General features: G+C 38.5%; 1 protein-coding gene across 9 annotated transcripts in view; it reads left to right on the plus strand.

Moving 5' to 3' along the window:
• The window catches only part of myocd (myocardin), a 209,576-nt gene that overhangs the window by 170,615 nt on the left and 23,694 nt on the right, over positions 1-15,267 (plus strand). For 8 of the 9 annotated variants that reach the window (XM_039739177.1, XM_039739181.1, XM_039739182.1 and 5 more), the window contains one exon: positions 9,488-9,553. The exons of the other annotated variant lie outside the window; for it this stretch is intronic. In XM_039739177.1, coding sequence (XP_039595111.1) covers positions 9,488-9,553 — 66 coding nt within the window. The remainder of the gene's footprint in view (positions 1-9,487; positions 9,554-15,267) is intronic. 9 annotated transcript variants of the gene reach the window in all.

A 15,267-nucleotide genomic window follows, 5' to 3' on the forward strand; every position in this document is an offset into this window, starting at 1 on the left:
GCTACTTACAAAGAACAGAGGCAATAGTTTTTTTTGCAGCACTGTGTTTGTAAATGGCCTTTGGATGGTGTTCACTATAGTAAGACACTATGATAATTAGTTGTTTGGTTATCTCTGCACAGGTTTTTGTTTAAAAGATCATTTCTGAGTATTCTCCGGACACTTCTGTCTACGTGCTCTTGTGTGTTCATTTATGTGTATATGCCCTATGCCCCCACACTAGGCATATGGTAGCAGCCAACTATAGATTGCTTACTACCTTATCACTGAACTGACCACAGTAACTAGGCATGGGATTCATACCAAGGATGCCAGATTTGCAAGGAAGCAATGCTGACCACAGTGACACTAAAATATATATATATATTTTATATATTCTGGAAACGTTTGATATTATATATTGGGCATATGTTGCTTTTGTCATTTTTCTTTTTTTTTTTTGTTTGTAGAACTGTATATGATGCACTATGTTGTTATACCTTGTACTACATTGTTAGCACATATTTGACTTTTCTCAACCAACACCAGCTCATCACAAACCACAGCTGTTTATGGAGGTTAGATGTTGGATGTAAGGAATAATGACAACAAGCAGAATTGATCTAAATGCAGTGCTATAGATGCTCCCTTTGATTCTCGGCATATTTCTGTGCACAGGCTTTTTTGTGTTTTTTTTTTTTTTTTTTTGTATATGCACATATGTGCAGTTACACGTGTATATTTGTTTCTTCGCAAAAAGTGGAGCTTCTCATTTTACATAAGTGTTTGGGTGTATACATGTGTATCTTTCTGTATGGTAGTCCTTGTGTATGTATATGCATTGGAATGTGTGTGTGTTATGTTCATAAGAAGATTATGCATGTGAATGTTTTGTCAAGACCTATATGGCATACCTGCTGCATTAGTATTATAGTGTTACTATTACCAAACTGCCGTGTGCTCGCTGCATGGTGGGAGAGAGATGAGGTGAAGTCATGTGATCTCTTCTGATGCCTGCCCCCGGATAGGTAGCAACCTCTCTCTTGGTTAGTACAGGTCTCAACCCTCAATACAGGAAGTGGATTTCCACAGACAGGTTCACCCACATGTTGACAGTCCGGTTGAGACTAACTTACTATATAAGTGGCTGATGCTGATGCACAGGTGGCAATCTACCTTTTTTCACAAAGATGTTACATCAAGCACAAAAGTTTTACTACTAAGTTTTCAATACTTTACTCTAAATTAGGTCAGGCCAAGTTGGGGAGCATGCACTGGTACAGCACATTGCCACACACACCATACAATGAAACAGCTTGGGATCTTGTTTGGTAGCCCCCCAGGCAGACACGCTGTCCAGTCCCATCCTCCATCTATCTGCTACATCCAGGTGTTGTGTGGGTGTCCACTTGGCCTGGTTCACCATCTCAGGTCCTCAACAATGTTGATCATTCGAGCCAGATCACCCTTGGGAAATCGTACCACATGACCGTAGTGTTGTGACACTTCCTCAAAATGCAGGTAACGTGCCTCATTCGGGACTCCATGAGCAGCCGCTTGTTCGGGACAAAGTCAAACCAGCAGTACCCAAGGATTCTCTGAAGAGACACTGCACAGAAGGAGTCCAGCCTTCATCTCTGGTCACTGGATAGCAACCATGTCTCGTAAAAATATAGCAAAACAAGAAGCACTGGGACTCTAAAGACTTGGACCTTCATTCTTTTTGCATAGATATTGGGAGCGCCACACGCACCTCTTTGAAGCAACCTTGTGACCCCCTTATGCTCTCCCAATCTGTCTACTGACTTCATAGGAAGAGTCAACAGAGACATGAATCTCACACAACAGCACTTTGGGTCCTAATTTGCACACGGGTGGTTTTGGAATATAAAGAGTAAGTTGAAACAGAACTGTGGGAGTCAATGGAATTGTTCCTTCTGCGTTGTCAGAGAGAGGGGAGGATGTGTTGACCAACACTCTGTTTTCCCTATATGTCTCACCTTGAATACTATAGCCTTAAGCACTCCCTGGTGACCAGGCATAGTTTCTTTTTCTTTAGCATATTCTGGATAATTTGCATGCTGAGGAGCAGGACTGATCTGTTGGCATCAGAATTGTCTTGAAGAGCTAATGTGGCATAGGACAATAAACTGGAAGAGAAGGAGTAATTTCTAGGTCACAAGTTCAGACTGACTGTTTAAGTCGAATGACCATGGATGCCCCGTTTTAAGAACGCAGACAGTGACATTAGAACAGATGACAGAAAGTTTATAAGACATGTCAGGGACAGGTGGAAACTGGTCAAAAGTTGTTAATCTGCAAGCCCGTCCATTGAAATACAGACACAACACTTATTTTCGATATAGGAATATAGACTGGAGAAGCTGAACATCTACCTTTCAATCTGCATATAACACCTTGCCCTATGGCAGCATATTGTGACCTCCAGCAGTGACATATTTCAAACCCCCTTGAGGTCGGCCATGACGACAGTCAGCTCTCAAGTTTACAGCATTTGGCAGGTAACTTCACACAAGACAACTGGTGTTGCTATTAATAGTCCGCTGGTGTAAATTATCTTCTTCTTGTTTCTTTGTGAGATGTTTGTCCAGGGAGTGGGGAGGATATGGGGGTCTCATTTCTTCACTGGCTTGCAGTTCTTTTATTTGGTGCAGCTGTGGTTAGAGTGGTTTTATGTATGTTCAGTAGGAGTGGATTTATACAAGTAAGACAAGATGTGTAAACAGAAAATAACATTCAGGATCCAAAGTCCTCCTCTCCCAACTTACAGAATTGCCCCTTCATATCACCTGTGTCTTGCTACTGAGTTGAGTCCAATGTGGTATTGAGAGCTTGCTTATAAATGGAAGTTTAGAATATGTTGTGTAGCCTGAAAACTTTTATTGGGGCCTGGAAGGTGTATAATACCATTGTTTACAGTGCATTGACATCACTATTTAGCATTTTCGTATTGGAGACCCATTGTAAAACTTTAAGAAGTCTGTGGGGTGGCATTTAATGTACTGTATAGGTAGAGCAAAAATGTAACTGAAATGTGTGTCCTTTGCTGTCACCTTATGACATTCCTCTTCTTAATTAGGGCTGCAACTAATGATTATTTTGGTAGTAGACTAATCGTTAAATTTTTTTTCCCCGATTAGTCACGATTATTTCATGCCTGACTATTTTGGTGCCTGCATCCTCTGGTTGCACATCCTGTTCTGGGCTCCAGTGCATGTCTTGCCTCATCTGCTCACATCTGTCCACCTGTGAGTGTCCCACTCATGTCTCTGCATTAACACAATTAAAATGAATAATAATCACATTAAAATAACAACCAGTGAAACACATGAATTTGAAAATAATCAGATGTTTTTAAATTAGTGTGACCAACACAATAAAAAAGAAATACATTAAACAGTAGAAACTAAGTACACATTGTCTTTAAACACAAAAATGTGCATTTAACTTAACCAAAAATGGCCACTGATGTGTCTTAAAGTCCAAAAGTTTAAATAAAGGTTCAATTCAAATAAAATAAAACAATAATGTACAGTTTATAAAAGATTCAGTCCATATATTCCTGATTGCAGTGCAGGAACGTGAGAATTTCGACGTGCTCTGGTGTGAGGCTGGCTCTCTTCTTTGAGACAATTTTCCCAGCTGCTGAGAAGAGACGCTCAGAGGGAATAGATGTAGCAGGAATACATAAGAATGATTTTGCAGACAGAGAAAGATGTTTTAATCATCACACTCTGAACGAAAAGTGTTGTAGTTTATTACATCATGTACTATATTATGCCAAAATAAAAAAATAATGGACTAAAATATATAAGTAGATAATTACTTCCAGCACACCACTGGAGCCGAGTATATTTGAAAAAGTACATTTGTTGAATGCCGCAACCAGCTAGAGTCGGTTTCCTGTGCAATTTGGAAGCACGGAGAAGCCGAGTATATGTGGTGACATATTCGGCGATGTACATTCATTGAACTCCAGAATCGGCTAAAGTTGTTTCTCAGTGCAATTTGCCAGCACGCCGGAACTGTTCAGTCAGTGCCGTATATTCTTTGAACAGCCAGCTCACGACCACTGCAGCAACACTATCTGTGGGATTCAGCCGCTGCACTAGATGAGGCTGCAATCATCAGCGTTTACCCCTGTGTGTTTGCATGCAGCCAGTTCAAGCTCAGTTGGCTCGGTGATATACTGAATTTCATCAATGACTTCAGTTGCATATTGAACATATAGTAATGTTGTTGCAGTAGTTTTTTAGTTCATTTGCAGTGTGTAAAATGATCAGTGTTGCAGTAATTGTGTTGCTCTTTGCATGAAAAAAAATATGTTCCGTTAAAATGTCACATTTTCTTTGTGAATTGTGATGTTTACTTAAAAAGTGGAGTTAAAAAGTATTTGGAGTCCAGGGGTGCATTAACCCCCCCAAGTATGTGTCGGTTTAAGGGTTAACTATCATTGTTGAAACCTTGATATACACATTATAGTACAAACATCAACGTTAACACGTTGCACTAACTTTACTTGCTAAAACTTGCCTCTCGAGAGACGGCGGCATCACAGCCCCAGGATGCTTGTGTTGGTAGGACTGTGTGCGTCTTGACAAACGATACTGCCCCCAGACGTTCATGTAGTGCATTGCAGTTACAAAAACCAATGTGGTTCTTTGTGACTGGCCCCTCTATTGAAGGTTCTGTTTATGACGCATCGACAATATTGTGTAGTCAACGTTGTCGATTACGTCGACTAATCGTTGCAGCCCTATTCTTAATACTCAAAGATCTTGCCTTTAACCCCCAAGAGGCTTCCTTTTTCACATCTATAGCATTTCTCTCCCCTCAAATCATTCTTGAGTTCTGTTACTGATTCACCTCAAATTCCCCACCTAGGACCACCTGTTGTCTTAGTGTCAGATTGTTGGTCTGCTTGAATCATTGGCTCATTCTCTAACAACTGTTCAGACAGTTGAACCACTCTCATTTCTGTGATCTCTGTTGATCCTGTAGCATTTCTCACCTGTAGAATAGTAACATTCATTACTGAGACCTGTTTGGATCCTCTGAGAGCTATGTGACCTTCTTCCTGTTACTTCCGAAGGTGTATTTCTGTCCCCTGGATTTCTTTTCTGTTCTAGCTTTTTTAAATTGTTCTTGACCCACTGATTTCTTTGTCTACACCTTTTTTCTTGCCACTAAATCACATTGATTCTGTGTCTTCAGCCTGGTTTATTTCAGTTGTCTCCTTCTTTCCTTCGGCCCACTTTGATAGCCTGTCTCCTCTCTCCCTGGCTCTCTGTCCTAAGGTGATCTTTCAAGGTTCTCCACCCTCTCACTCTTTTTTATTTTTTTTGTACCACTCTGATTTTGTGTTGTCTACCAGGGTACCTGTCTTTGGCCAGTGAATTCCTTACATTGTGTGTCTCTCTCTGTGCTATTTCCAGATTGTCAGTTTTGTTCATCCTAATTATTAACCTTTTAGAAAAATTTAGATAGAAGGAATTTTGGCGGCTTTATTGTGTAATGGAAAGTGATGACAATTGTTCTTCTTTTGATATAAATGGACATTTAAAATGGTTTCCTAATTCTGCAGTTACATTAAATCAACTGGTGTCAAGTCGTATCAGATTACGGTTTCGGAATTTAAGTTCTTGGTCACTGAGAATGCAACATTTCTATGTGATCTTTATGGTGTGATCTTGCTATGTTCCCATTTCTGAAAGATGAGTTGTGTGTATCATACGCTTGCGATTGTGTTCAGAATGAAAGATGCCATATAGGATCTTTCTTTGACTGACTGATCAACAGACAGATTCTGATGTCCAGTGAAATCTTCATGTCACATTTCTTCAGTTACATTTTTTGTTTGATTCATTTTACAGTTGAGCCTGATGAAGAAGACTTGAAATGTATTAAGTTGCTGCTCAGAGCATTAAGTTATTGTTTTATTACCTATAAAATGGATACAGGAAGTGCACAAGTTGAGTTCCTCTCAATAGCACTCATATATGTTGTTGTCTAAATTTCATTGCTGTACTTTTTTGAATCTCATTTTACTGGATTAGATACATTTCTGAAACAGAAGTTATTCTTCTGTATATGCAACAAATGTTAACAGAGATTAGTATATGTGGATGATATGAATGTAAAAAAGCAGTGCTACAGCAAATATGTTCATTATAGCCTCCTCCTCCCCTGCATTATCAGCATTGCCATTAGTAACTTTAGTGATTAGCAGTGGTTTAGCACTGTCTTATATAATGTAAAGCAACTGTACCATCTGTGCCCAACATTCCTCTTTTTGATCTTATTCTGTAGGTATAATATCTATGTAAGTGTGTAGCATACTGGCAACGTCAAAATTCTGTCTGAATTTACCAATGATTCATTTTTATTTATTTTTTTTAAATCGGCGAAACCAGGACACCATTCATCCTGGTCCAATGCACATGCCTCTTCCACAGAAACACACTGTTCTGAAAGTCCAAAACATGTATTAAACTATTTACAGTCCATTTTGAATGTACAGTTATTTATAAAAATCCATCCAAAACATCCCACAACAAAGATACACATTTACTCACACAGACACAGTCTAAAACACAGTCCAGTTTACCAGTTGAAGTTTGGAAATTCCCAGTGAGTTATGAAAAGGCCTAAGTGAATAGCCTTCTGTAGAGGTGTTAACCTTGATCAACCATATTATGGTAGAAAGAGTGCACTTTTTGTTACGACAAATCCAAACAGACAATCCAAAGAAACACATTGAGTCAAAGAGCTGTAATTCTTGGTGTGATAATAAAGTTGTAATCCAAAAAGATTAACAACAAATGTGACACTGGAGCTTTGATAAACAAACGCCAAAAAAAAACTTCTTTTCAATTAAACCTGGCATCTTGTTAAAACGTTTTCCTTAACATGTGCCTGTCTATCAGCCCCTGCACAGCAGGCTGAGGTAGTTTGGTGGTGCGGTGATCCCATTGTCTAATGGTAGATGGAGTCCATTAAAGCAGTGGCGCTACAAGCGTACTTTGCTATGTAGGGTGTGTATTTGAATAAAGTAGCCTTTTACATGAGCAAATTAAAGGAATGGGTCTGATCTTATTTAAGTTTGAGCATATGGTGGTTTATAATGGCCTTTTGCAGCTGCTGTCAAAATAAATCCTGTCTCTCCATGATCATAAATTGATACAAATTAGAAATGCATGCATAATAAACAGAAAACTCTTTGACTACATATTAATATAAAACAGTTTTAAAAATTGTTGTAAAAGGTGGGGGTCATATATTTAAAAATCCTATGCACTATATTTTGATTTCTGTAAATGTAAATGAGTACAGCGTCTCCACTTGTTTTCTTTGTTATATGTTTGCCTGAGTGTGACGCAAATTCATGTAAAATTTGGTCAGTTCTAGAGCACTGATGAATTGCTTCGCCTTAAACATATTAATGAAACAAAACAGACATAGCCCACATAATAAACACCTTTCTGCAACAACTAATTCTTTCCTTAGCATTGCTGTACAATATGTTCTAAACATTCTATGTAAAGAATTGCAGAGAGTATTTGTGGCTTAGACATTTTTGTTGTTCTGTGAAGCAGCTACTTGGGTACTGGAGTATGCAGTAATTTAGGAATAATTTAAATTCGGAGGGTTTTTGTATATTGATGCTTATTCGTTTTGGTACCACATAGTGACAACTTGTTAAATGTTGCCTAGACAGGCAAGTAAGAATTTCACTGTATTTTGTACACATGACAATTCATTTGAACTTGAACTATTGTTTATTGTTGAGGCATGATGGTGTAGTGTTGTTGCTGCTGCCTTGTAGCTCCAGTGACACTGGTTTGATTTCCAGTTTGCCCACACTTTGTGCGGTGTTTGCACATTGTCCCTGTGTCTAAACTGAGCATATGTGAGTGGGTGGTTGTGGATGAGTCAATAAGTGCATTGTGTGTTTGACTGGTGTCCTGTCCAGGCCAGGTCCTGGTTTCAGCCCCAAGCTGCTGGGATAGGTTTAGACTTCTTCTAGCCAAGCAACAGAATCATTGGGTTCAGATATGGTAGATTTTTATTATTTATCATTTATCACATTATTTTGTTACAATAATGCCTTATTGTTGTGGATCTTGTATATAAATTTAGTACATATGCTGTACATATATTAAAATATTTATCTCAAAAATATCAAACCATGTTTTCTGCAAATCGTCCTTCACCGTGAGATTCTTAGTCTTTATACAGGGACATTGTCATTGTTGTCCCCATTTGATCTCTAACCCATAAAGTGTCCAGTCTCTCAAGTAGCCTACAAACTGCCAACTTTTGGCCTGAAAGTCTTATGGGTATTTTGTCACTTCCGCATGCCCTCTCTCTGTTTTATTCTGGTTCCCTCTGAAGTTTTGGCTCTCAGCTACCATTTCTGAGAACAGGGTCTGCTATTTCATAGTATCACCTCACACATAAGTATGAAGATTTTTGGTCTTGCGGAGCGTTAGGGTATTTTCTGATGAACTAGTTCCTAGTTCTTCTAGGATAAAACCAGTAAATTAATAGATGGACATCGAAGGATACTCTGACAAGGACTCCTGAAAATAGAAACATAAGGTAATTAATGACTTAATATAGTGCCTTACATGATGCTATTTTTGCAGAAACAAATTTGTCTATGCATCAGTGCTGGCTTTCATTCACTTTGTCTTCTGTTGTAATGTTGAAGTGTAAAACTTTGGTTTACCGAGAAGTTATCCAGGGCAAAAAGGTTGAAAAAGCAGGCAAAAAGAAAACAAATCCCATAAATATATATATAACCGCCGTCTCAATGTGTGTAAACGAGAGCATTTGTGTTTACTCTTGTGAGGCGGAGGGTAAAAAAATGTCAGTATATGCAAAAAACGTAGACTCCCCCACCTCTACTTCAGGAGGGTTCTCCATCAGAACATGATGAAATTGAGCTGAGGCAAGGCAGACTGCTGCCCTGCTTCTGGACCACACACTGACGAGTCGTTTGTTTAAAAGTCAGGAGTGCGGTTTACGAGACTTTGACGTCCTGTTTTAGTGCAGTTTGGCCAATTTTTTTTTTTCACATTTTATGAAGCAGGCTTTCTTGAATTTTCATCTCCTTGTCCTAGTTATCATTGAGTAGGTAAATATCAATTCATTTACACAGTATGCTTTATAAATGTGTTACAGTAAGCAGGTCTGGTTCTCAGCTACTCCCTGAAGATGATATAGGTATGAGGTGAAGTTGTCTTTGTTAGGGTGGTTTATAGAAAGGCAAGAAAAATTAGAATTGGGAAGAAAGCTGTATTGCCCATTTTAAGATAAATGAAAATTTGACTTTGGCTTCTATCAGCCATAATAATGTAATACACATTGCAAAAAATGCAATATTCACATCAGTAATTAAAAATTAGATGGCTGCAGGTTCCACATCTGTCTGTCTGGCTGGCTGGAGATCACTAATTCTTAATATTTTTTCATCTTCCAATAGTTGTGCAGTTAAGACTTCAACAGAGGAGAACAAGGGAGCAGCTGGCAGACCAAGGCATCATGCCACGTAAGTGTTCATTCTGAATGTGTAAGGATGTGCCGAATGAGGCTGAACTAGTATGGTGAAGGAAAGGAGCTGCACAGCAGTGTCTGTTCCCCGATATGACACACCAATTAGGCACCGCAGCTTTAGGAAAAACTAAATGAAACCATGAATCTGATGTCAGACTGCTTACACACTACACCTAGAAGTCAATGTGAGACATCCGTTATGATTCAGTGCTAGCCTTACAATGAGCACATGTTGTCAACTGGATTTCAGCACAAAATTGTAAATTGTGAAGTCACTTCACTTGATTTTCTTAATCGAATGACAGGCTTGAGCATGGGCAATTCAGTCTAAATGAGCAAGTGGGATTGATTATGTGAATTTAGTAAAACAGGGAAATTATTATATGGTTACAGGGTATGGTCAGTCACCACCCTTGACCCGTCATCTAAGAGACATTCATTGTCTTTTTTTTTTTTTTCCTTTTTCTTTCATTTTCTCTTTGCTTGCCAGATGCAGTCAAGGTGAGTTTTTACACATTTTATTTGTAAATTATTTATTGATGCAAATGAGCCAAGTTAGTCAGTAATCAATGAGTCAGGCTTGACTCATTATTTGGCTTGCTGAGGAATAGCTCAATGCCAAAGGCCAATGTCCATTACATGTCAAATGTTGGATACATACTCAGGTCCACACATAAAAACATCTTAGTCAGTTTTCATAATTCACATCTTATTCTTAGGAAAATGTCCATTCATCCATTTTGTAATCTTCTTGTCCATTACATGGCTGCTGGTAGCACTGAGAGGAAGGCAGAAATCAACTAATCAACCTGGCCTATATGACCTAAGAAGTTCTGGACTGATTATTCCCTACCTCTGACTCCCTGTATGACCTCGAGTGAGTCATTTTAGGAGCGAGGCATCATACTGCATGTATATATTAAGAATACAATTATGGTTACCACTAAAATGCCCTGTTGTGTTGTGCTCTATCAAAAGACACCATGTAAAACCTCAAGACTCATAGCATCAGTCCTCACCACTGGCTAACAAACAGTACGTTGAACAAATCTCTTTACTTGTTTATCCTATTTTTGCTGTAATTTTTAAATCTTTGGGAAATGACATTTCGCTTGTGAAGAGCCAGAGAATTTTGTTCACTGTAAAGCGTTGCCTTATAAATGTTAAGATCACTACAAGTAGCTCACCACTGATTCACTGGATGACACTTTGTGGATTAGTTATTCTGAAGGTGAATACAGAAGCAAGAAGTAGTTTGTACAGTGCTTGTAAATAATATGTTGTTAAATAAATAGTGGATTCTATTAATGTGATTTTGGGATATAACATGGATACAAAAGGGTAAACTCCCAAAACCCATCCATGTACCATTCTAAGAATGGTGCTGGCCAGATGGTAAGAGACTAAAGGATGAGAGACCTTAGCGTCCTTTCTGAAGGAGTCAATACAAAACCAATGATGCCAAAACATGTTAGGACCAAACAGCTTCAACTGCAATCCCCCAAGGCGAACTATGTACCAAAACTGACTGGTATTTCAAATAAAAAACAAAAAGAAATCGTTGAACACTGGCTAGCTAACACCCTGAAAATGTTGGTATTTTCTTGTGCATAGTGGTTAAGTGGTCAGTGTTTCTAAAATCATGTACCAGCTCTACGACACTAATGGTGATGGTCAGGGAAGCAATTTAGCAGCACGCAATAACAGTAATGATTTTACAAAATGGACATTAGTAGGGAAATATAGATAAGAGGCCGCTGGGGTGTGGAGGAAGTGATCCAGAAGCCTGTCTTATCATTCTCAAGGAGACTGTAGTTTGATAAGGTGTGAGCTGACTGGCTGAAAGTGGCTGCCCATGGTCCCATGTTGCTATACTCACCATTATGCATGGAAGGCCCAACTCCCTCTTTTTGGAAAATGAGTGCCTCACTGCATAGCTTTAAACTTTAGAGCTGTTTCCTAAACACAAGAACCTTTCGGAAAATTCAAACATTGATTCAGTCTGACAAAGCTCATCAATTTGTCTTAATCGACTATTTAAGAAATTAACAATCCCACCTGGGCCACATTACATCTCCATCCTTGGAAGCATGCTCTGTCCTTTCATCCCCTTTTCTAAAGGAAACAACTAACCAATCATTTTATTGGACCTCTACATAGTCTCTGTTTATCTAGAATGAAACTCATCATATCCTTTAGGCAGGCTGCATAGTTCACCGGGCTAGTCATTTGACTGGTCAGTGCATGGCTGTGGTTTCAGACCCTTTGTTGATTCACTGCTTGAACGCATCTCTTTAAATAGTCTACATTGTGTTTAAAGCCCTTTGCGGGTGTGTTCACTGTGAAAAGTGCTGAAATAAATTAAGATTGTGTATACCCCCCACCCCCAGAGTAAGAATTAAGTCTCCGTGGTCCTTCATGCTCAATCTACAACCACCCTGTTATTTAAAATATAACCTTACATGTGTTGTGGAACAGGTTTTTACTTGAAACTGAGAGAGATATATAAACAAGTACCTTATTAGCCATTTCACACTTACAAATATAAAGTATGCAGTATAACTGGAGCAGGTGTATAGTCCAGACAGAACTATACAGTTACTGATGGTGAACAGTAGTGAGTCCCTTGCAAGATCTATTTTCTTTCAGGCTTAAAACCTCCATTGCAACCAAATCCATTTCTATGTATTCCTTAAAGAAAAAAAAATTGTTTTTTGTAAAGGCAGTTCCCAATTCTGTTCAGTAAAATGGGTGTTAATTGAGCTTGCACCCCTCCACTCTGTACATTGTTTACCTGCTTTATGTCAAAATTACTGAGCAAGCAGGACATAAATCAACAAGACGGTCTCTATGGCCATCTTGTACTTTCTTGTTATTTTCTAACCATTCCTTTATATCTCAGAGGAGAACAAACACACACACTTGGAGAATGTGCATACTATACACAGACAGTGACTAGATTGAGGATTTGAAACCTAGTCTCTTGTAACTGTGTGGAGCAGTTAGGTTAATTGGTAGTTGTGTATTGTTCTAATAATAGTGTTCATAGGACAGTGTGTGTGAGTGTACCTTGTGATGGACTGGCATCCTTCCCAGGGATGCGTTTTCACTTACACTCAGTACTGTGAGAATAAGCTTTGGTAACTGATGCTGATGATACATTCATATTGATACAGGAGTCCCCACTGTATGAGGCGTCACTGGAAGCAGTGTAATAATAATTAAAACCATTCAGAGTTGCTACAAATCACAGCTCTATGTTGGTATCAAAGCTTTAAAGCAGAGTTGATTCATCTTATTATGTTACTAATTACCTTTACTCATTTACACACACCTTCCTCATCCGTTTCATTTTCTTTACTATCTTCTCAACAAAAGCAACCCAAATGCACTTTTAAAATATATATACAAAAATACTTTTTTAAAATTACTCTTATATGATACATAAGCTTATATTATACTTAAATTAAGTGTAATAAAAAATAAGTCTCTTGTATATCACTCGTAAAATAAAAGCATGAGCACTTTTGCTAAGATTTTAAGAAAAGTTTTCTGAATGTTGATTGATGAAAAGCACCCACGCTTTTATTTTATGAATGATATATTAGAGACTTATTTTTTACTTTTTAGTACACTTTTTAATTTAATATAAGCGTGGTTTTTAAAAAGTATTTATATATATTATTTTCAACTTTTTAGTCTTGGGTTTGTTTTAGTTCTATCCGTTACTAGCGGCATCTGTTGGTGAAATCTGGAACTATTCTTCATATGAAAATTTCATTTCTTAATTTACATGGATTAATTGATCAATGAGTGAAACTGATTACTGATTCATGTATTGTCATTGGAAGTGAGTAAGTCTGCAAAATTTCAAGTGCAATAGGAAGTGGGTTAAATATCGATTAAAAGATTTGTACCAGACAACAAACAGGTGAAATAAATATAAAGCCTGGTAAAAAAAAAAAAAAATCAGTAATGGATTTGTGGTGCTTTTATTCTGCTTCGTCATGGCTGAGAGCCAGTCTGTCATAGTTTAGCTGTCCTTGCTGTCAAGCGTGAGCACCACAAATCCACTTGAAGCTCAGATGGGACAAAGAGGAAAAATGCCTGTCTTGGGATTTTTTCAGTAATTATTCAGTTCTGTATTTTGCTGAATTTATTTTTTAAACAATTTTTAAGACTTTTGTCCTCTTGTTTTCACTGTTGGCTCAGATGTGAAGTGACTTTCAAAAGATTATGTCTGTAGGGTCATCCACTGCCTTTTCACTCTAACTCCCAGAAAGAGAAGGTGGAAACTGGCATCGTAGAGGACTGATGCCCACAGCACAGGCTATACAGTTTCTGTCATGAACGTTGTCAGGTTTGACTGAATGCACACAGTCCACTAGGATAAATGCAATGGTTATCTTGGGCTGTTATTTGTTTTGTTAATTTTACCTTCAAACTAATTTGAAATGTATACCCTTATCAATGAAAATTTAGATTTATCACTAGTTTATTTTGATAGAAGTAATGCGCTTAGGATAAAATTGCAAGTTGTTTAAAAATCTAAGATATCATTTGTCTTTAATTATTTGTATACATTTTTCTGTATTAGTGAGTATAGGTGTGTGCCATGCGTTTGACGGGCACCATAGCCAGTGTTGCTTTCTGCCTTGTGCTTGCTGCAGCTGGGGGTACGTTCTGTCCGTACTCTCACACTAAACCAGATTAAATAGGTTTTAAAAATGGATGAATGGACAACTGAAGTATTAACATTTGTGTATGTATCATTTTTCCTAAAATGAGTGTCGAAGTTGTGAGAATTAAAACAGATTTAATTTTCCAGTATTAATTCTGCATAGTTTTTTGTTCCTCACTTTATCTGGTGGCCATTAGACTTCTTGGTGACTCATTGCCTCAGACCGCTTACTCAATTCATACACTGTCCATTTATTTCAAGTCGGGTGTGTGACCAAGACCCTAGATGGGACCTGGTTGGCGTCATAGGTCACAGACGTATGATTTTTAAATAACTGTCACACACCCCATATTAAAATTGATTGTGCATTACCTTTTTTTCTGCTTTATCCCATATTTCCACCTAGCTGATGCTTGAGCGCCTCCTGCATTTGTCACACTCATGCTTACTCCTGGCCTTTCCCCCTTGTCATATGCTCCCTTGTCTTTGTTGTTTAACTCACCTGCTTGGGTTACTTACTGAAGTTCAGAAGGCAGCCAGTAGGACCTACCAGTACATTGACTTGTGGATCAAAGGAAAAGTTGGCATCTGGGAAGTGCTGTCATTCCAGGAGCCACAGCCCATCATATTCTTTGAAGGCATTCAGCTGTGTCGCCTGATCTGCATGCTATCTTCATGACCTTTATGTCCGCTCAGTGGCGTCACCTGCTGCTTGTGTTCATTTTCCACAATTGTCTGCATGTGCCTTGCATGCTTTTTGCCACCCCCATGTCAGCTGATGGGAAATGTTGAGGTCAAAGTGACAGGAATCGGCAGCTGCCACATGAGTAAATCACAAAACCCCACTGCAGCCCCTGTGGTTTGCTCAATGGTGTTGAATGTCCACTAGTGAGACCAGGTAATTGTGGTGCCTTTTAGAAAACTTGGCCTGGTTTACATAGTCTTGTCAATCGAAAATGAGCACTGGCAGGGTGCGCTGTGAAGCGTTTTATTATCCTCCAAGACTATGTCATATAATGTAGGAATTA

The sequence above is a fragment of the Polypterus senegalus genome, chromosome 17, assembly GCF_016835505.1.
Source record: "Polypterus senegalus isolate Bchr_013 chromosome 17, ASM1683550v1, whole genome shotgun sequence".
NCBI classification, from domain to species: domain Eukaryota; kingdom Metazoa; phylum Chordata; class Cladistia; order Polypteriformes; family Polypteridae; genus Polypterus; species Polypterus senegalus.